The sequence below is a fragment of the Chelmon rostratus genome, chromosome 23, assembly GCF_017976325.1.
Source record: "Chelmon rostratus isolate fCheRos1 chromosome 23, fCheRos1.pri, whole genome shotgun sequence".
Lineage (NCBI taxonomy): Eukaryota > Metazoa > Chordata > Actinopteri > Chaetodontiformes > Chaetodontidae > Chelmon > Chelmon rostratus.
In genome coordinates, this window is record NC_055680.1 from 5,345,257 (window position 1) to 5,365,822 (window position 20,566).

Here is a 20,566-nt window from a genome sequence, read left to right on the forward strand (position 1 = left end):
CGTCTGTGAACACGGTTCGTCTCATTCTGTATCTATTCACATCTCACACAGTGTCCCAACTTTTTTGAAACAGGGTCATATGTTTACATGAGAACACAAATGAGTGATAGTAAAGTTTGAAGTTGTTTAAAGTAAAATTTGACATTGCTCGAGTACATATAGTATGAACATCATCTAACCTTGACAGGTTAATCAGTCCCTGCAATTCTCTTTCCCAGTGTACTCACTGAAATGACTATAAAAAGCATAGAAATTTAAAAAAAAAAACATTTTTGGAGCCATTTAGAGATCGTGTGTCAGCTCAGTGATGCATGGAAGCACATGGTAAACATCCACAACAGCAAACATACGCAAAGGCAGTGACACTTCCATACCTGCTCACGTACTGTAAATCTTCAGCCTGGTCTCCATTGCGAAGAAGCACCTGTTGTCTTGTTTTTGCGTTCTTTTTCAGCTTAGAAGTGAGTAAAAGAATTAAATAATGGAATTAAAGAATATATTTTAAAAAAACATAGTAAAACTATACAAATAAATGAAGCGATCATATTTCTGTTTACATGAAAGACATTCACAGCCATGGTCTGCCTATTTTGTCTCTTTATTGAATCAGTTAACACAAGTCAGAAATGACTGTTGGTGACACTGCACACAGAATAAATGATGTTTCAAGGCCTTTAAAAGTGCTAATATTTTGTATCAGATACTTCATGAAAATAAAAGCAAAGATTCTAGAAACTAGATTCTCAGTCGAGTAAATCGCACATCATACTCCATTAGACAAGGAAAATACAACTTTATGTCATATAGTGCGTGCATGTTGACATTTAGACTGATTAACACACTGAAATATTCAGCATCAGATACTTCACAGACACAAAAACACATTCTCAAATCTGAGTAAATAATCACACATCATACTTTGTTTTAATACCACATGCAGACTGAGTGATGTATGAAAAAATAAATGTAAATACAGCCGCAAGCAGCAACGATCAGGGTCCAAGCAGATTGCGAGCATTTGGTTGCTTTTTGACTGTAGGCCAAGCTGTTTTTGAGATAATAGTGAAAATGTCAACTTGAGTCTTACAGCGCCACCTTGAGGTCAATGAGTGTCATTATACGTGCCTCGGTCGTGTCATGTATTGTGTTTCTTGGTCTTATTGCTTTTTTCTACTGCAGGAACACTTTTGAGCAGAGGAAAATATTCCAAGTTTCCATTGGGTCAAAGCATAACTAGCTTTTTTTTTTTTACTTTATATGACACTATCAAGCACCTGCAAACACACCCCATGCAATTGCCACGTTGTCTGCAAGTAGGATTTGGCCACTTTAGGATTCAAACCCTGTGCGTGCAAACATGTGGCATTTCTGTCTATTTAAACTTAAAACGCAGTAGTCAAAATATTGCCATCGTTTGACACATCTGGACATCATTTCAAGCATGATTTGAATGAGGGAAATATAGATGTTCATTGATTTTGCAGAGTAAAGCGTGACAGACCTCTGAATTGACCAAAGGTTGCAGGTTGCAGCAGCAATATAATTACATTCATTTGTGACACAAAGATCATAAATTCCAACTCAGATTTAATCAAACTAGAAACATTTTGTACTGTACGTTCCGAACACGTACACTGATTCACAGTTTCAAAAAGCACTAATCTTAAACTTAAAAGACCTTGTCAAGTGCTGATGAGGTCAACATCAACACACTGTGAAATCAAATTATCTATCTTAAACACATTTACGTTGCAATCAACAATCTACAACTTTGTCATCTCAACACAGAATGTTACTATTTCTGATTCTTTTCTGTATCATGTAAAACAAGTAAGATCAAACGATCCTTGAAAGGAGGATCTTGAGTACTGTAGACTAAAGCAGGTGAGGGGATGTTAGTCGTCTCACTTGATGTTAAAGGACTCTTTGAGACTGTCTTCTGCCTGTTTGTATGTGATATCATTCCAGGTTGCAGGAATATCAGCAGGCTCTGCTCCATATGCTTCGGCAAACTCTTTGTTGAACTTTGCCAGTACATATTTCCAGTAGTCTGATGCCTGAAGACTTCCATCTGGAGCAATTTTCCAGTCTGGGAAAATTTTGATGTAATTCTTGTAAGGGTGATATTCACCATTTGTTTCATTGCAGCAAAAAGATGCATCACTGACGACCAAGGAAGTGCAAATGTCAGTGACAAGTTTTTCTGTCCACGTCCACCTGTATTTACCAAGACCCTCTGGCCGATGCAGTGAAGTGCAGTGCTCTTTATGTTCTTTTCCTCCTGCCTCACAAGGTGCTTTGCAGAATGGACAGAGTTTACCACATCCGATCACTTTGGTGAAAAGCTCCTTCTGAGGCTTCACATGAAGCTTTTTCAGTTTCAGCTGGATGTCTGTCTCTTTAAACGTCTTTCTAAGAGCTTCAGCCATGTCCTTCACACACACCGTGAGCCAGTGAGCAAACTGTTCTGGAGTGGCATTGTTCAGGATCATGAAGGCACCAAGAGCGTCCTTGGGAATGACCAGTTTACCGCTAAGTTCCTGAAAGACATCTTCAATGAATTCCTTCATGTTGCCACTCTTCTCTTTTTTAGCTCTGTTGATAGCATCATTTATGCTTTTGATACTTGACTGGAGATGTCGATCCTCGGACTCATATGTCGTAGACCCCTTTGAAAAGTGTTCCAATACACGGTCACATATCCATTTGTTCACATAATCCTCATAGGAGCAAATAAAGCTCTGGTAGTCTTCAAAATCATTCTTTGAGAGCAAATCCAGTAAAACTGAATACTGGAAGTGCATTCTTGTGCTGAACTCGAAGCGTGACTGCATTTCACCAACGATATCAGGACCCAAGGAACGGCTGACAAAGTCTTCAACTGCAGGTCTCAAGCATCGGTTGGTGAATTCTTCTGCCTTCTTCTGGCACTGGTCTCGTTCATGGAACACGTCCTTAAAATCAGCACGATACTTTTCTTTGTTTTGGTTCAGACATCTGTAGGGATCATTGTCACGTAGGAAATCTTCATGCATTTTCTGAAACTGTCTGGCTGCAACTCCACAGATGTGCTGTTTCAGAGAAACTTCAAACTCAATGTCTCTCTTAGCATCCTTACTGCTTTGCAGCCTCTCATCAATCTTGTGCAGGATCTCCTGGATGTAAGTGTTGTGGTAATTATTTTTCCTTTCCATTTTTTCACTTATGAAGGCTGTGCATTCTGCTATGACACAGTCAGCTATGTTTTGTAAAGCCATTACGTGATCTTCAATGTTGAACCACCTGCTGAATGTGTGTTTGAACTTGTTGTAAAGTCCTTCAGCTGTGTATTTGAAAGGCACCAGTCCACAATCCTGCAGACTTTTTTTATCTAATAACTCACATACATGACTCCCCTTGCGTGATAGATTGGCTCTCAAGTAGTAGGACACACTTACGCTGACATTTGTGGCATTTTGTTTTGAAAAGGATAGATCTTTCACTGTTTTAGTCCACATCTTGTCAAATTCTCTATCCAGCTGTCTGTCGGTCATCTTGATTTTTTTCCCCCGACATTGTTCAATCAATGCACACACTCTCCCCTCTAGTTCTGTAGTGTGGTTATCCTTGATTCTATCAATTTCTGTCATTCCCTGTCTGATATCGGCTGCTGCTGTGAGCTGATTAATTACAGAGCTCTCCATTTCTCGTCGAAGGCTCTTTGCACTGTTTGCAAAGTCCTCTCTGTACCCTTCAACTAGATAGACGTGGCCCTCTGTTTGCTTGAAGTACTTTTTCAGATTTTCAAGAATCTTTGTCTCCCATTCAGACAGCACTGTGCAAGCTTCACTTTTCAAATCAGAGAGAAATTCTGACATGTCACGTGTCTCAGATTTTATTTTGCCAAAGTTGGAAATTTTTGTTTCAGCCCCGGTAACCCATGTGTACATTTCTTTTTTGAATTCCCATTCCCATTTGTTGAATTCTGTGCACAGCCTCATGTATGCATCAGCCACTAGGCTGTTCCTGAAGCTGAAGATGAAGTTTTCATGCTTTACGGCATTCCACAGGCTTTTTGTCCACTCTGCAAAGTCTAAGATATCATTAGCAGATGACTCACAACCTCCAAAAGTTTGGATTATGTTCTTCTTGAGCTCATAAACAGCCTCACTGTACCCTGCATTGACTGGTGCCATTGGTGGGTTTCCATTCCAGAGTCCAGGAATGTACCAGTTCCCAGTGTCTGGACTGTACTCCATCACATCAGTGAAGCTCTTGTTCTCCTCTTTCTGTTCCATTTTGGCCGCCACTTGCGTCATCTCGTTCAACTGTTGCAAGAGGAGTTTCCTGTCTCGTAAGTTCTTCTCGTGGGCTGAAACATCTGACACATTCTGGTGAACAAATTGGCATTTGGGCTTTTTGCCCACTTCTTTCATCCTGAGAAAAGCGTGCACAACTATTTGTAGGATGTCCTTCATTTCAGTTGAATTCTCCATTGCAATATTGATGATAGTGATGTCACTCAGCCCCACAACGAGTGTTGCAAGCTCATTGTCGTGCTCGTGGCTGTTGTCCAGTTGTGCCAGCTCTGGTGACTTTAAGCCCTCAGTGTCAATGATCATCATGAAGTCACACTTGAGTGCTTTTTTAACATCTTCATCGATTCTGATGAGCAACATAAAGGCACCTCGAGTGCATCGACCGCTGCTGACTGCAAACTGCACTCCAAACATGGTGTTGAGGAGAGTAGACTTTCCTGTGCTCTGGACTCCAAGAACTGTGGCTACTCGTATCTTGCTCTCTGGAGGCACCAAGTCATTGAGCTGAGAGAGGACGTCACTCACCCATCTGAGAGGGATGTTCGATGCGTCTCCGTCCACGAGCTCAAGGGGAAAGCCGTCAAGCAACAATTGTGCGCACAGTTTGGGCAGATGCCGGAATTGTAGACGTGATCTGTTTCTTTCCGGAAGGGACACTGATGCCTCATAGATCTGACCCATTTCACGGAAGAAGTGTTCAGTTCCCAGCGAGCTGTTGGAAAGTTGTCTGTCAATTTCTTTGATCTCCTCTTTGTTCTTAGAATCTTTGCATTTCTTTTTGTACTGCTCCCTGAGGCCAGACAGTTTTTCTCGAGACACGTTATCGAGGTTCATTCGCAGCCATTTCAGGAAATAGCACCTCTCTATCCCTGGGCTGGATATTGCCTTGATGAAACATGCCATTGCATCTGAAATGTCATAAGTGTTCTGTTTTTTTCGAAGGTTATTTTTCTGTACCTGAAGATCACTTTTGTACTTTTCTATGTTTTCTGACCCGACATTTCGCAGCCGAAATTCTTCTTTCTCCAAGCAAGTCAGGTCTTTCCATATTTGGCCTTGCAGTGGTAGTTTTGTATCTTTGTATTTAAGGATGTCTTGAATTCCTGCAGTGATAGCATCTGCATTTGCCTTGGCAGTCTGACACTCTGAAGAGTCTTCATCCACCCAGATTCCCAGCTCATGGGCAATGTCAGCCATCTGCTCAATTCTCATCTTGATCTTTGAGTTCTCAACCACATTGCTGACTGTTTTACGCAGATGTTTGACAAACTCTGCATCATTCATGTGCTTAGCCTTCAAGAGGATGTTGGTGTTAGTCAAGCCCAACTTGGCTGCTACTTTTATTAGAGCATCTTTATTGAAGCGATGGCTTTGATGGTTACCCACCAAGAAGATCTGTGACTTGGTGTGTAGGTTGGTAAGCAGCTCACACTCAGAGTCCAAAGTGTCAAAGAACACAAAAACTGCTGCAGATGTCTGGCATAAAAAATAAAATTGTGTTTCACACGAAGCAATGTCACCACGAAGGTTAGCTACAGCCACTGGCTCACTGAAGATATCCATGTTTTTGTTCCCACAAGGAAGGTACCAAGTAATTTCAGTCAGTCCATTGGAAATTCTCCTTGGACTGTCACCACACTCCATATTGTGGTGAACAAAGGTGTCATAGTACTGCTGTGAATTGCACAGAAGCTTATTGAGGATCTCTGACTTGGACATGGAGCACTCACCCAGTCTCACGAAAGATATCATTGGGAGTTCAGAGACAACAATTCTGTCTTCAATAAAGCCCTTGGATTCCAAAAGGGACTGAGGTCTGTACTTTTTAACAATGTCTCTCATGGCCCAAAGCATGAGTGTGCACTGCTTTGTGCCGCAATTGGGAAGCAACAGAGGCACAGAAAACTGACACATAGACATTTTGAGTGCCATTTCCTGTTGTACAAAACCATCAGAACACAGAAAGAGAGCAGTGATTATGTCAAGGGGGTTCAGCATGTCACCTGAATTTATATTTTTGACCAGTTGATCAACATCTAACTGGGCATCACCACAGGTTGACTCACATACTGATGTACATTTCACATTTCTAGCTGTCACATTAACCATCATCAGTTTCTTCAGAAAATACCATGGAAGATCTGCGTTACACTTGGCAGGCTCATCACTGATGGTCCTCTTGTCAATCTGAAGTACTCTGCTCAGGGATAGTTTCTCTGTGTAGTGCCGCTCCAACCCCAGATCCTCCAGTAAGCGCTCCAGCTGCGTCTCTGTGGACATGAAAACAACGAATATTAAAACCATCAGTAGTTATTCCAATATTCTAAAGCATGGATCAAAATTAATTGTAACGTATAGTCAGTTGCCAGTTAATTAGGTACACCTAGCTCTGGGGTGGGGAACCTTCGTCCTCTCAGCCATATATATGAGTATTTTTGATCTGGCCTGCGAGGCAATTCAGTTAGATGCGCTTGAATAAAGTTAAAACTTTTCAGCATAGTTTAAGTGCCCAACAATCAGCTTTCACAAGGCCACATTATGACAGTGGAATACAGGCAAGTTCCGAGTGAGCAAGCTAATAGCTAAGAAGCAGAAAACTTCGTTCAAAGGAATATTTGTGAAGGGGTGCCTTGTTGCTACTGTGGAGCTGCTAGCACCAGAAAAGCTAACATCATTCCAACGTGTTAGTTTGTCTCGAAGAATTAATGGAGATGAAGGAAGACCCATTCAGTGATCAGTGGTCAGTGAGTCAGTAATCTCTCTGCCCAACACATAGGTCCAGATCAACACTCAAGAATGAAACCCTCTGTCATGTCCAAGAAATTGTGTTAGGTTATGTTTAGTTTTTGTCCTGTGTCTATGTTGTCTTGTGGCTTCCTGTTTTATCGTGAAACCTAACTCTCCTCTCGTTTCAGGCCCTTGACTTCCTGGTGTCCTTCCCGCCTGTCTGATTGTCTACCCCGCCCTGATTGTTTCCACCTGTTCCCTGTTATCTCATGTGTATATATAGTCTGCGTTTCCCTTTGTCCTGTGCCAGTGTCTTGTCTCGTGCAGTCTGAACCTACGCCAGTCCATGCCACGTTGTGTCTTGAGGTTTTATATTTCTTCGCTACTTTGTCTTGTTGTTTGCCATAGTCTTGCCTTGCTTTACTTTGATACTTTGCCTTACCTTTTTTCCCTGTCACAGTTGTCTTACTCGAAAGAGCGATTTTTGGTTGCTGTTTTTTCCTCCTTGAGAGCGATCCTTGTTTATTAGTGTAGTTTTCTATTTTCCCCTGTAAGAGTGACTTTAATTTGATACTTTGTGATTAATGATTGTTTATTTGTACTTTGTCTCCTGAGTCGTGCACTTGGGTTCAAGTCCTAGTTCGGTTGTGACAGTACAAACTGGCCAGCATGAACCCAGCCGACTCAGACCAGTTAACGGCTGCCATTCGCTCCCAAAATGTCCGCCTGAATCAGCAGGAGGATCCGATGTCCTCTCTGCATTTGGAGTGAAGGAGCTGGCGAACTGTAAGGAGGGTTTCAAAGCAGCCATCACCACCCAAGTGGACCTCCTGGCAAACCAAGTTCATCAAGTCCTCGCTCACCTCACGGAGGGTTCCACCTCCCCTGACCCAGTAGCCACACCGCCTCCGACGGCTGCTGAAGCATCATTGGGCCCAGCTCTCCACGCTACAGCTCCTCGCCTTGCTCCACCCGAAAAGTTCTCCGGAGAGTCTGGAGAATGCCAGCCTTTCATAGTTGACTGTGAAATGCATAATGAATACTTGCTATCAGCCTTTCCCACAGAACGGTCCAAAGTGGCATTAATGATTTCCCGTGTCAGGAGAGACGTGGGCGAAGGCGTGGGCTATGGCTGAGTGGTCCCGTGATTCATCGATCTGTGGATCCCTCGATGAATTTAAACAGGCCCTGAGGAGGACTTTTGATCCTCTCTCGTCCGACCGAGAGAAGGCACAAGAGTTGAGCAACATCAAACAAGGTATGGACTCTGTTTGTGATTATGCCATCCGCTTTCGCACCCTAGCCACAGACAGCGGATGGAATGCCACAGCCCTGTATGATGTCTTTCTAAAGGGTTTCTCTGACCAGATTCAAGATTTGTTAGTGCCCATTGATCTGCCCTCTGACCTGAACTCTTTGATAACCCTAGCTATAAGAACTGATAATCGTGTACAGGAGCGTCAACGTAGCCGAAACATAACAGCGTTACAGGCTGGTCGCCGCTGGGGTTGCACTGCAGCTGCTGAGCCGAGTCGGCAGAGTTCCTCACGCTTTCCATCACCGGTTCCACAGAGGAAGGTGTCCTCCGAGGAGGAAGAGGAACCCATGCAAGTGGGACGTTCCAAATTATCCATAGAGGAACGTCGTCGCCGGCTGCAGGAAGGCAGGTGTTTTTATTGCGGGCAGCAAGGTCATCTCCTCGCAGGGTGCCCAGCAAAAAGAGCAGGCTCGCCAGTAGATGGGAGGATACTGGTGAGCTGTTTCTCCTCCGCTGAATTCTCTCTCCGAGCCTTAACACAGATCAAGGTTAAGCATCATGACAGTTTGTCTTAATGTACTCATTGACTCAGGGGCTGATGAGAGTCACATGGACTGGGAGTTTGCCTCTATTTCATTTGAACGCTGAACTATTAACCCAGCCTATAGAGGCCAGTGCTCTCGATGGTAGATTGCTTTTCCAGGTGACTCACAAGACTGAACCACTGAGAGTGATCATTGATGACCACCATGAACTCATGTGTTTTTATTTGTATAACTCTAGCCAGCACTCTCTTATTCTGGGGTTTCCGTGGTTAAGAGAACATAACCCACACATTGACTGGAATACTGGGAGGGATTTGAACTGGGCTGAGAGTTGTAAAGACAAGTGTTTAAAGTCATGTCATGAATTGAATGTGAAGACTGGTTTTCATGCTGCCTCTGTTAATTTTGACACAGACTCTGAAACTCCTGACCTGACGTCAGTTCCGAGGTGCTACCACGATCTGGGTGAGGTTTTTAGTAAAAGTAAGGCTACTTCGCTTCCCCCTCACAGATCATATGATTGTCCCATTGACTTGATCCCAGGGGCCCCCATTCCTAAGGGTAGATTGTATTCCATCTCTGGCCCTGAGAAGAAGGCCATGACTGAATACGTTGACGCCTCATTAAAGGCTGGCCTTATTCGTCCCTCTTCATCTCCAGCTGGGGCAGGGTTCTTTTTGTGGGGGAAAAAGACGGGTCTCTCCAACCATGCATTGACTATGGGCCACTCAATGAGATTACCATTAAAAAACGGTACCCTCTGCCACTCATGTCATCAGCATTTGATCAGCTTCAGCAGGCCAAGATCTTCACCAAACTAGACCTGAGAAACGCATACCACCTGGTTCGAATCAGAGAGGGTGATGAGTGGAAGACGGGTTTTAAAAGATGCAAATGGATCCGGCTAAAGTTAGCACTGTGACTCAGTGGCTTAGACCTGATAGCCGTAAAAAGGTTCAGCAATTCTTGGGGTTTGCTAACTTTTACAGACAGTTTATCAGAAACTTCAGCGCCATAGCTGCACCCCTCCATGCACTCACATCTCCACTATCTCCTTTCCTGTGGTCCCCTCAAGCTGAGGAGGCCTTCCATCAGCTCAAAGCACGGTTCACTACTGCTTCCATCCTCACAGTTCCTGATCCCAGTTCATGCTGGAGGTGGACGCCTCCAATAATGGCGCTCCGAAGAGGACAACAAGCTTCACCCCTGTGCCTTCCTGTCTCGAAAGCTTTCGCCGGCTGAGAGAAACTATGATGTTATTGGCTGTCAAAATTGCCCTGGAGGAGTGGAGACACTGGTTAGAGCGTGCACGGCACCCTTTCATTGTATGGACAGACCATAAGAAACTCGAATATATTCGCAAAGCTAAAAGACTGAATTCACGTAACACTTTGTGTTGTCTTACAGGCCGGGGTCCCAGAACACCAAGCCTGATGCCCTGTCTCATCTGTTCGACCCCGAGCCTTCTGCCAAGGAACCTGAGCCCATCCTACCACTTAAACGTGTAGTAGGAGCGGTGAGTTGGCAAATACAATTTGAGGTGAAGCAAGCTAATGGTGAGAACCGACACCTAGTGGCTGTCCGGCGAATCGCTTGTTTGTCCCTGTTGATATGCGTCCACAGGTGATCCATTGGGCTCACACCTCGCTGCTCACCTGCCACCCTGGAGTCAGAAGAACCATGCGTGTCATTGCCCAAAGGTTTTGATGGCCCTCCATGCAGCGAGAGGTTCAGGAGTATGTGGAGGCATGTTCCATCTGCGCCCGCAACAAGAGCTCCTCCAAAGTTCAGATGGGGTTTTCTAAGATGACTTATTTCATTGCTTTGCCCAAGCTGACTTCTGCTAAAGAAACAGCTGAAATTATGATGACTCAAGTGCTTCGTATTCATGGATTTCCAAGGGATATCGTTTCAGACCGAGGGCCCCAGCTCATTTCCAAATTCTGGAAAGAGTTCTGCAAAATCATCGGCACCACTGTCAGCCTCACCTCTGGGTATCACCCAGAATCAAACGGCCAGACTGAACGTCTTAACCAGGAGTTAGAGACATGCCTTCGATGTCTGGTGTCGCAGAACACAGCTTCCTGGAGCAAGAATGTGGTGTGGGTGGAATATGCCCACAACTCGCTCCCCACCTCGGCCACCGATATGCCACCATTCCAGTGTGTCTTCAGTTACCAGCCCCCTGTCTTCTCTGAGACAGAAAAAGAGATCACTGTCCCATCGGCTCACGCCATGGTCCGGCGTTGCCACCGCATCTGGGCAGCCGCCCGCAAGGTCCTCCTACGCAGCATGGACAACATGAAGAGGGCTGCAGATCGGAGACGCTGACCTGCTCCGACATATGAGCCTGGCCGGAAGGTCTGGCTCTCTACACGGGACTTGCCCCTCCATGTTGCCTCCAGGAAACTGGCTCCACGGTTTGTAGGCCCATACCCGGTGTCCAAAGTAATCAGCCCCTCCTCTGTTTGTCTGTTTGGGTACTGTCATGTCCAAGAATTCTGTTTAGTTTTTGTCCTGTGTCTATGTTGTCTTGTGGCTTCCTGTTTTATTGTGAAACGTAACTCTCCTCTCGTTTCAGGCCCTTGACTTCCTGGTGTCCTTCCCGCCTGTCTGATTGTCTACCCCGCCCTGATTGTTTCCACCAGTTCCCCGTTACCTCATGTGTATATATAGTCTGCGTTTCCCTTTGTCCTGTGCCAGTTCGTCTTGTCTCCTGCAGTCTGAACCTACGCCAGTCCATGCCACGTTGTGTATTGAGGTTTTATATTTCTTTGCTACTTTGTCTTGTTGTTTGCCATAGTCTTGCCTTGCTTTACTTTGCCTTACCTTTTTTCCCTGTCACAGTTGTTGTGAAGATGAGTCCATTAGTTCATTGGATAAGAAATTCATAAATACAAAAGGTTAATGTAAAAAAGCCACCCCCTATATTTCATTCAATGTAATGGCTATTTAATTTCATTTAATTTCATTTAATTGTAGTCTCATTTCATTATAGCAATATAAAACATAAAGTGTTAAAAAGCTAAAAGGTACTGCCTTCCAAAATACATATTCCTTGCTGTGTATGAACAAAAATGGCGATTGTGCTCTGAGTTCCTGCATTTAAAACGGTGTATAGGAGAGTAGGTGTTGTTGCCTCTTTTCGCCACAAGAGGGAGTATCCCCCCAGTGAGCACCCCTGCCAATCGTAAATAACAGCACTTCCTGCTGAGTTGGACAGACGTGTCATGAAGTAATGCACCGTTTCATATGTATTTTTACAGGTAAGCAAACTGGGTAATGAGTGAACAGAAGTATGCAGAGTGTTATGGCGAGAGTGGGGAAAGTTGGCCGTTTATTCCCACTGAGTATTTGAAGTGTAACTGGAGCTGTTGTGTGTAAAGTTAGCCACTAAGTTAATTTTCGTTGTAGACGCCGTTGCTATGCTAACTCCGGCTGTAATGTGTAGGAACCCCAACATAGAATATTTGCTGTGTTTTAATCACTTGTACTCATTGGAAAATAGTAATTAGGAAGCAGGGAGCGAGAGACATTTTGTGTAATCGTGTAGTATTTTATATTTTTTTTGTATTTTGCATTTGGGGAAAATTAATTTAAAATTAAAGCCAATCGTAAATAACAGCACTTCCTGCTGAGTTGGACAGACGTGTCACGAAGTAATGCACCGTTTCATTTGTATATTTACAGAATGGAAATAAAAGGAGAGGGAGCGATCCTTGTTTATTAGTATAGTTTGTATTTTCTTCTGTAGGCGATTCACCCGAGCCTGTCTTCTCCCTTGTCTTTGCCACAGCCACAGCATTGTTCGCATTCTCTTGTTTCCTCTTCGTGAGTGTTTTTTGTTTATAATTTTGATAATCTAGTAATAATAATCTAGTTTCTGGTTTCTTTTCATAGTTTATATCATAGTCGAATTGATTTCCTCCTTTTTGAGTGATTTTCTGTTGGATTTATTTTGTTACTTAGATTCTAATTCCTCCGTTCTTTAGGAGTGTATTTTGAGTTTATAGTTTTTCTTATCTAGCTTCTGTAAGTCATTTCCGTTTTCATAGCCCTTTGTGTTTTCCTCCTTCTGGAGCATCTTTTGTTTCTGAAATTTCATAGCCATTGCGAGTTAGTGCTTTTTCCTCCTTGTGAGCGCTTTCTGTTTCTTTGTTTTTTTTTCTTATAGTATATATATTATAGTAATAGCTTTTTACCTAGAATATTTTCATAGCCTGTTTGTTTAACACTCAGTGAAGTGGTTCTTGGGTTGAACAATAAAGAACTGTGTGAGTAAATCTCTGCCTCTAAGTCCTGATCTGAGTCCCCACCTGACACACTGTACCAACATTCCCAAATCAGATGCCAGGTAACACGGTGCATACAACTCTGGCAATGTGGACAAATACAAGAAATACAGGTAAGTGTCCTGGAGAGCTATTTGCGGTGCCAAGGAACAATACAGGGAGAAAGTGGAGTTTACTACCAGGTCTCCAACACCAGTAACATGAGATCTGGACTGAAAACCATCACAGAGTGGCAGCTGCTGGGTTCCAGAAAACGGGCTTCATTTGGCCTCCCTCAGCTCCACACACGCTCCACCCATTTTGGACATATAGTCACAAAAAACATCAAATGCTATGATAAAACTAGCTCTCGTAAGGACTGGCCCAGGAAAGAAAGATCAAGAGTTACCTCTGCTGCAGAGGACACGTTCATTATACAGTTAGCATCCTTACAAATCACCAATTAACAGCAGATTAGAGCCCACATAAATGCACAGAGTTCAAGTAGAAGACACATCTTAACATCCACAGTTTGGAGGAGACTGCATAAGTCAAGCCTTCGTGGCCGAAGAGCTGTGTAAAAGATTGTTGGCACTTTATTCAAAATTCAAGGCACACTTAACCAGCATGTCTACCACAGAATTGTGCAGCAACATGCCATCCAATCTGATTTTTTCTTTGGGCCATCATGTGTTTTTCAACAGGACAATAACCCAAAACACAACTGTAGACTACGTTGTGAAAAACGCAGTCATTCAGAATTCATTGATCATCAATTAATGTCTTTTCAAGCCCACACTGTGAGAAGATCTTTGTGTTGGTGGACCACTCTTGTGCAGGGGCTTTCATATCAAAACTTGAATATTGAGCTTTAAAAAAAATTCTGTAGGTTTGTATTTGCTTTGATTTAATTTAATCCATTTTCAGAGTCGTGATAAAAATTACAGTATGATTGTCCACAGGGCTGTGACTTTATTTTGACAAAAAAATTCATTATGATTTTATTTTACTTACTTGTGTGGGCAGATGTTACAGTTGACTTGCTTCTTTTCCCATTCCTAAGTTTTACAGAAACCTGGAGAGAGTAACACACCCCTGGCTTCAGGTCGCTGAGGGTCAGGTTATTTGTGTCTGTTGTCAGTTCCTGCACAATTTCCCCCTCACTGCACCAAGTCACAATGTAACACTCCACTTCACCAGCAGGAATGTCCCAGTGTAGAGACAGTGACTCACTGCTGACCTCATCGACAGCAATGTGCACAGGAGGGCTGGGCTCTGCAGGAATAATGGAACAGTTTCACTTATAACTGCATATTGAAATTCTGTCAATGTTTGACTGCATTTTAAAGTGCTGTTTCACTGCCAAGTTAAAGCAGTGTGGTGAAGGACAAATCCATGTCGCATACTGTACCTAATTTGTAGAAACAGAATTTACAACTTGTAAATTGAGAGCATACTACACTATAAAAAGTACACTTGTCTAGGTTATGATCCCAGATATCACTTCTCTACATATTGTTTTTTTATTGGTTTGTTTCTTGGATTTACCTGTAAAAACACGTAGCGAGGCTGCTTTGCTTCGATTTCCATTGCCAGCAATCCTGATGATGCTGAAAGTATACTCAGTACCAGGATTCAGTCCCTCAACCTCCACAGTGCTGTTGTCCTCCATGATAATACTGCTTCTCTGTGTGTCACAGGAGTAATCTACTTGCAGCTTATACCCAACTCGTAAGCCAAGAGAAACAGCCTCCTGGCCAGCACTGAGAACTGTTATTTCTCCTATTGGAGGAACATCTGTCATAAGAGAAGAGCATCAGTTTTTCAACATTACAGCATGAAGTCATTCATGATCATAAAAAGTCCACTGAGGCTGATCAGTTAGAGTCAAGAAGATAGATGTATACGTATTTTCTTCCATCTGATCTTGAAGAAGAGAGTTTGCTCTTTGCTGATTATAAAATAAACAAAAAAAAATTGGATCAGTTATTGACAGTCACACTTACAGTCAGACTGTGGTGGAGTGTCTGTTCCTTCCTCATCGTGTACGTCAAGGAAGGACTCAGATGCATCATAGAAGTCCTTGGCAGTTGAGAAAAACATGCAGTTTATACTGGAATTCATTCATTCACAGTCCCATTGACAATAGCTGATGGGACAACATATATTTGGCTTGTAGTGTTGTTTAATTTTAGAGATGTAAAAAGTAGCACTAGTAGTAGTTTACCTCATCCTCCGAGCTTTCCATTGTGGTGACATTCTCAGCCATCCCACCTCCTTGGTCCAGTTTATTCAAGCTGGTTCTTACTGAAAGTAATAGACGAACCTTGTGTTACCTTCTTGCCAACAACTATCACTATTACCCACACATCACACATTCAACTGTACTGTACAACCTGCTAGACTACAATATAGACTAAAACAAAAAATAAATGCAGTAGTCAGCTCACTATGGGAGCCTTAAAGGACAGATAAAACATGCTGAATCATGTTTCTTTTGTGGTCTATGAAAAGCCTACATTTGAACACTATTTCATGTCTTAAAGTAAGGGGAAAACACTGACATAGAAATTGCAGCCCACCTTTGTTGGAGAGACTCGTTCATGGCAAAGATAGCACCAGGACAAAGCACTACACTTGCCCTTAGCCTCTGCACAGTACAGTTTGTACTGTCTCTGTTACAGACGACTCCTTTTATTCTGCTGGGGGAAGTCACTTTCTGTTTCATTTTCTTTAAATAGGTCGTCTGTTTTCCAGTAAAGCAAAGGTTATTTGTATCCTCCCTTTGCTGAATGGAGGAACTGACGAACGTGTTTTTGTAGAAGAATATATAATGGCCACAAGCTCAAATCAGAGTCATTCAGTCAATAGAACAGTAGATTTTTTTGCCATAAAAACTGCAGCATCTCCTTTAAGGCCAATTTTGATGCCTTGATGGATAAACTCAGGAATAACATTCAATTTTGGTGAACGCTTCCGATTTCTTTGCTGGGAAGGACAAATGCTGTTAAAATGATATTTCTCCCGCAGCTGTTATATCTCCTCCAGAACATACCTGTTGGTATCTCTAAAACATTCAAACGCTTAGATTCCATTATTCATTCTTTTGTGCGGGAATATAAACTACATAGAATAGGAAAAGCTCATCTTTGTCAACCCGAAACAAATGGAGGGCTGGCTCTGCCAAACTTCATTGATTATTATTGGGCCTCCAACATTCGCTCCATTGCCAGGTGGAACGAGAAGATTGTCTACCTTTCTCTGTATAGGTGCAGTCATTTTGTCACCTGTGCCACTAGTAAAGCCAACTATAGCAACAATCCAATTATTCATAACATCATACTCATTTGGAAACAACTTAAGAAACATTTTGAGGTTAGAAATGTGTCTTTCTTATTACCCATAATAGCAAATCCTTCATTTGCTCCTTCTTATTTAGATGGCTCCTTTCTTGCATGGAAGGATTTGGGAATTGGTTGTGTTGGTGACCTATACCTAAAAGGAGTGTTTGCATCCTTCCAGCCACTTAAGGAAAAATATGCTCTCCCACAGTGTGACTTCTTTAAATACCTGCAGGTTAGGAGTTATGTGAGAACAGATCTCCCTGGTCTTGAGGGTGCGGGGCGGACAAACTGGATAGCTGTTTAAAATACTCTAAAGGTATAATATCTTGTCTGTACAATAGGCTCCATAGCATAGCCCCAACTTTAAATGACCTCAATGGTGACGTTTGTTCAGTTTCTTATTGTTTTCTTGTGATCTTCGTTGATTTGTCTTATTTGGTTAAGTTCTAAAATTGGTGCTTTTATTTTGAAGGCGGAATGCGGTAGGAAGTACAAAAGACGTATATGACGGTAAACACGAGTGCTTCTTCAAAATGAGGGAAAACGTCACGTTTATGTTTACTTAGCACCTGGTTGAAAAGGGCACAAGGTTTGTCTGTGTTTGTGTCATATGTGTGCAGCTTTGAGTCACATTATAATGCCTAGTTTGAGAAGTTGTTCAGAGTTTACATTGAGTAGGCTCGTATGTGTAGGCTAGCTAAATTGCTATATTAGCCATGATACATTGTGATCTGTTGTCATTGCTATTCTTATGTTGAATTTGGTTATATATGCTTGCTTACATCATAGTACATTACTGGAAGATTGTAAGGCTCAAAGGTACAGAAGTAAGACATTTATATTTTAAAATCAGAATGGTTTAGTATTTTTCTGTTGTGTTTATTTACTTCCTAGCTCTTACAGTGTGTTCAGAACAAGTTTTGGAGCAACAGTTATAAATAAAGTTGTTGTGAACCATCAGTTGGAGAGTAAGACCATCATTCAACCGGGGATGCTACAGTAAGAGCTTCACCTCATCAGTCCCAACATACCCTTGATACCCATGATGACTGCAGAGGGACTCGATGTGATGGTCTAAGGTTGTGACACTCCCAGAATGGAAGCATCTGATAACTCAACTCTAGACAGTAGAGATGCTGACCAGACAATGGATGCCTGTCAGGCCAGTGAAGAGGAGGAACTTCGCCGCTCTGGTCGCATAAGGAATCCCACGGAGAGGATGCTTGCATTTCAGAAAGAGGAGGCTAAAAAAAAGGAAAAAAAGGCTCATTCACCTTTATGACCAATGGAAGACCCAGGCACGCAAGGCTAGAGAACAGCTAAAGTCAGACATTTCTGAGAGCCAAATTGCAGCTCTTATAGACTCTCTAGAGAAAGGTAAGGATAATGTTACCAGTCTCTATATGGAAATTAGAAGTCACCTGACTCCATCCAGTGAGATGAGACGTCGTATTGATGCCTGTGAAGCTGTGACAAAGGACATTGTTAAAATTGCCTATGAAAGAATAGCAGATTTAGAAGATTATGACAGTGAGGCAGTAAAACAACGTGTTCGTGAGCTGCTTCAAAGAGACTATGCTCGCTCCATCTATGGATCTACAGTCTCACCTTCAAGCCAACACTCTCTGAACTCCATTGTAGCAGCCAAAAGGGCGGATGCTGCAGCAGAGTTAGCAGCAAAGGAAGCAGAGTATGAAGTGTTATTGGAGGAGGAAAAACAAAAGGAGAAGATTCAGCTCCTAGAAGAACAGCAGAAAAGAGATCTTGAAGCTCAGAAACGTGAGCTAGAAAGACTAAAGGCAGAAAAGGACATTAGAGCTGCACGAGCGAGACTGGTGGTCCACAACCAGGAAGTAATGCAGGAGGATAGTGTTTACTCTGCTGACCTCAACACTAGAGGGCAGCAGCATGTTTCTCCACAGCATCCTGTGTCCTCAGCTCCCATCCAGCAGCCCACTAGTGTTCCAAACCCAGCACTGCCTCCACAGACAGATGTGTCATATCTTGCACAAGCAGTCCAAGATACTATAGCCATGAATAGGCTCCCAATGCCAGAACCATCTGTATTCACTGGTGATCCTATCCAGTTCATTGAGTGGAAGGCTTCATTCGCATCACTCATAGACAGGAAGAACATCTCATCAGCAGACAAATTGCATTATTTGAGAAGGTATGTAGGAGGTCCAGCACAAAAGACACTTGATGGCATCTTTTATAGAAATGATGATGCAGCCTATAAAGATGCATGGAACCGTCTTAACAACAGGTATGGTCAGCCCTTTATCATACAGAGAGCCTTCAGAGAAAAATTAGCAAATTGGCCAAAAATCCAGTCAAAGGATGCTGAGGGATTCAGGACATTTGCAGATTTTCTACACACATGTCAGGAAGCCATGCCACATGTTAAAGGCCTTGATATTTTGAATGACTGCGAGGAAAATCAAAAGCTGGTTCAAAAGTTACCTGACTGGGCAGCATCACGGTGGAACCGTGAAGTCACTCACATTATGAAAGAAAAGCAGGAATTTCCAAGCTTTCAGGATTTTGTTGCCTTCATGTTAATGGAAGCAGAGGTCGCTTGTAATCCCATAACCTCCTTTCATGCTCTTCGCTCATCAGAGTCACCTATAGATGCCGACACCTCTTGGCTCATTTGGAAAAATTGACTTTGAACGTAGAACAGACCAGAACTAAAAGTCTGCAACGTATAATTATTTTCTTCTGTCTGGAGCTGGACCAAATGAGCCAAGCTACAGGTGTGAAAGTAACATCTGTGTTGCTGAGGCAAAATCTAAACTAAATCCAACCTCTCAACGTCCAAATTTGATTTGAACCTGTTTTAAAACGATTGTTGGATATTTTAATACAGGGCAACTAACTAAGCAACTATATTAATTAAGAATTAATTGTGGTTTTGTGTTTTCTATAATACACCATTGCTACACTATAAAGATCATATAGATTGTGTTTAGTTAAGAGATAGAGAAGCATACGGCCATCTTTCCATCCATCAGGGCCTCGTAGGTCTGCTCAGGTAAGAGTTTCTTCTTTGTACATATATACAATGCATGAGCACTGTTGGAGGGAGCCTGAGATCTATTTCATTGCCACTGACTGCTTCACTATAATTGTTGTGTAAATGACAATAAAGAACTTGAACTTTACCACCACTTCTTTTATTATGCCAATTGAGGTTACCTTTGCTTTGGTTTCCCAGAAACCATCAGTGATGATCTAGTTTACAGTCGAACAAAGTGTATTTGTCTGGTTCAGGGTCGGGTAGTGCTGGTGTGGCGTTAGGACTGGTGAGATGAGGGATGTGGAGACTCATTGTAAAAAATTAAATCAAGAAATGCAAATTTACTGTACAAGCTACTGTACAAGTTCCACAGTTTCCTGAAGCATGGTCTGTGAATTCCTCTGCCTTCATCCAAAGTACAAGAAAACTCGATGTGTCTCAAGAGCTGTGAGGTGCAGAGGTTGCTGTTAGCCAGCATCAACAGGAACACACACTGATTTGATTTGCGCCTTTTTATTGTTGTTTCATAGGATTATGATTTGTTGAAAGGGGTTCACCCTTCTGTGTGTGATGTTTGTTGCTGTTCTGCCTGGGGTGTTGGGACAGATCAGCCGTTCAATCAGGAAGACTGAAAACTTTTGAGTCATTATGTGCTCTTAGGAGGGAGGGGCTGGCCAGTAACAACTGTCTGTGGTAGAAAGCTCTTAAATTCATGGCTTTTACATTTAGCTTCCAGGGGTTGTACCAATCACAAAGAAAACCTGCTAAATAATGTTAGCTGGGTCACTGACTGATTAGACAAGTTATATGACTTCAGACTTACACTCCCTTTAAAAATTTGTCAAAAGGATTTGCAAAATTATCACATTCTATTTTATTTATGTTTTAGAGAGTGTCCCAAGCTTTTGGACATAGTGGTTGTACTGACAATTTCTTCTACTCTACCAGTGTATGCTTTCTACTCTCTACATTATTCTTTTACACCACAGCCAAATCTAATAATTAAGACCTCAATGCCACTGACAACTCACGCAAAATTTAGGAAACACATTATTATCTCTACTAATCTGAATTGTCTTTTCGCAGGTTTTTCTCTCCTGGATA

The 20,566-nt window shown here is 42.5% G+C and overlaps 1 protein-coding gene across 4 annotated transcripts in view; it reads right to left on the reverse strand.

Annotated features, from left to right (window-relative positions):
* The window catches only part of LOC121626270 (up-regulator of cell proliferation-like), a 34,182-nt gene extending 18,396 nt beyond the window's left edge, over positions 1-15,786 (reverse strand). Inside the window, exons 1-6 of one of the 4 annotated variants that reach the window (XM_041964675.1) lie at positions 15,682-15,786; positions 15,327-15,406; positions 15,106-15,181; positions 14,648-14,896; positions 14,114-14,374; positions 583-6,568 (exon numbers count right to left, since the gene is read on the reverse strand). In XM_041964675.1, coding sequence (XP_041820609.1) covers positions 1,905-6,568; positions 14,114-14,374; positions 14,648-14,896; positions 15,106-15,181; positions 15,327-15,368 — 5,292 coding nt within the window. In that variant the 5' untranslated portion in view covers positions 15,369-15,406; positions 15,682-15,786 and the 3' untranslated portion in view covers positions 583-1,904. Of the gene's footprint in view, positions 1-582; positions 6,569-14,113; positions 14,375-14,647; positions 14,897-15,105; positions 15,182-15,326; positions 15,407-15,681 lie in introns of those variants that run through there. The other 3 variants (XM_041964671.1, XM_041964673.1, XM_041964672.1) reach the window with 3 other exon arrangements.
* Positions 15,787-20,566: the final 4,780 nt, after the last annotated feature.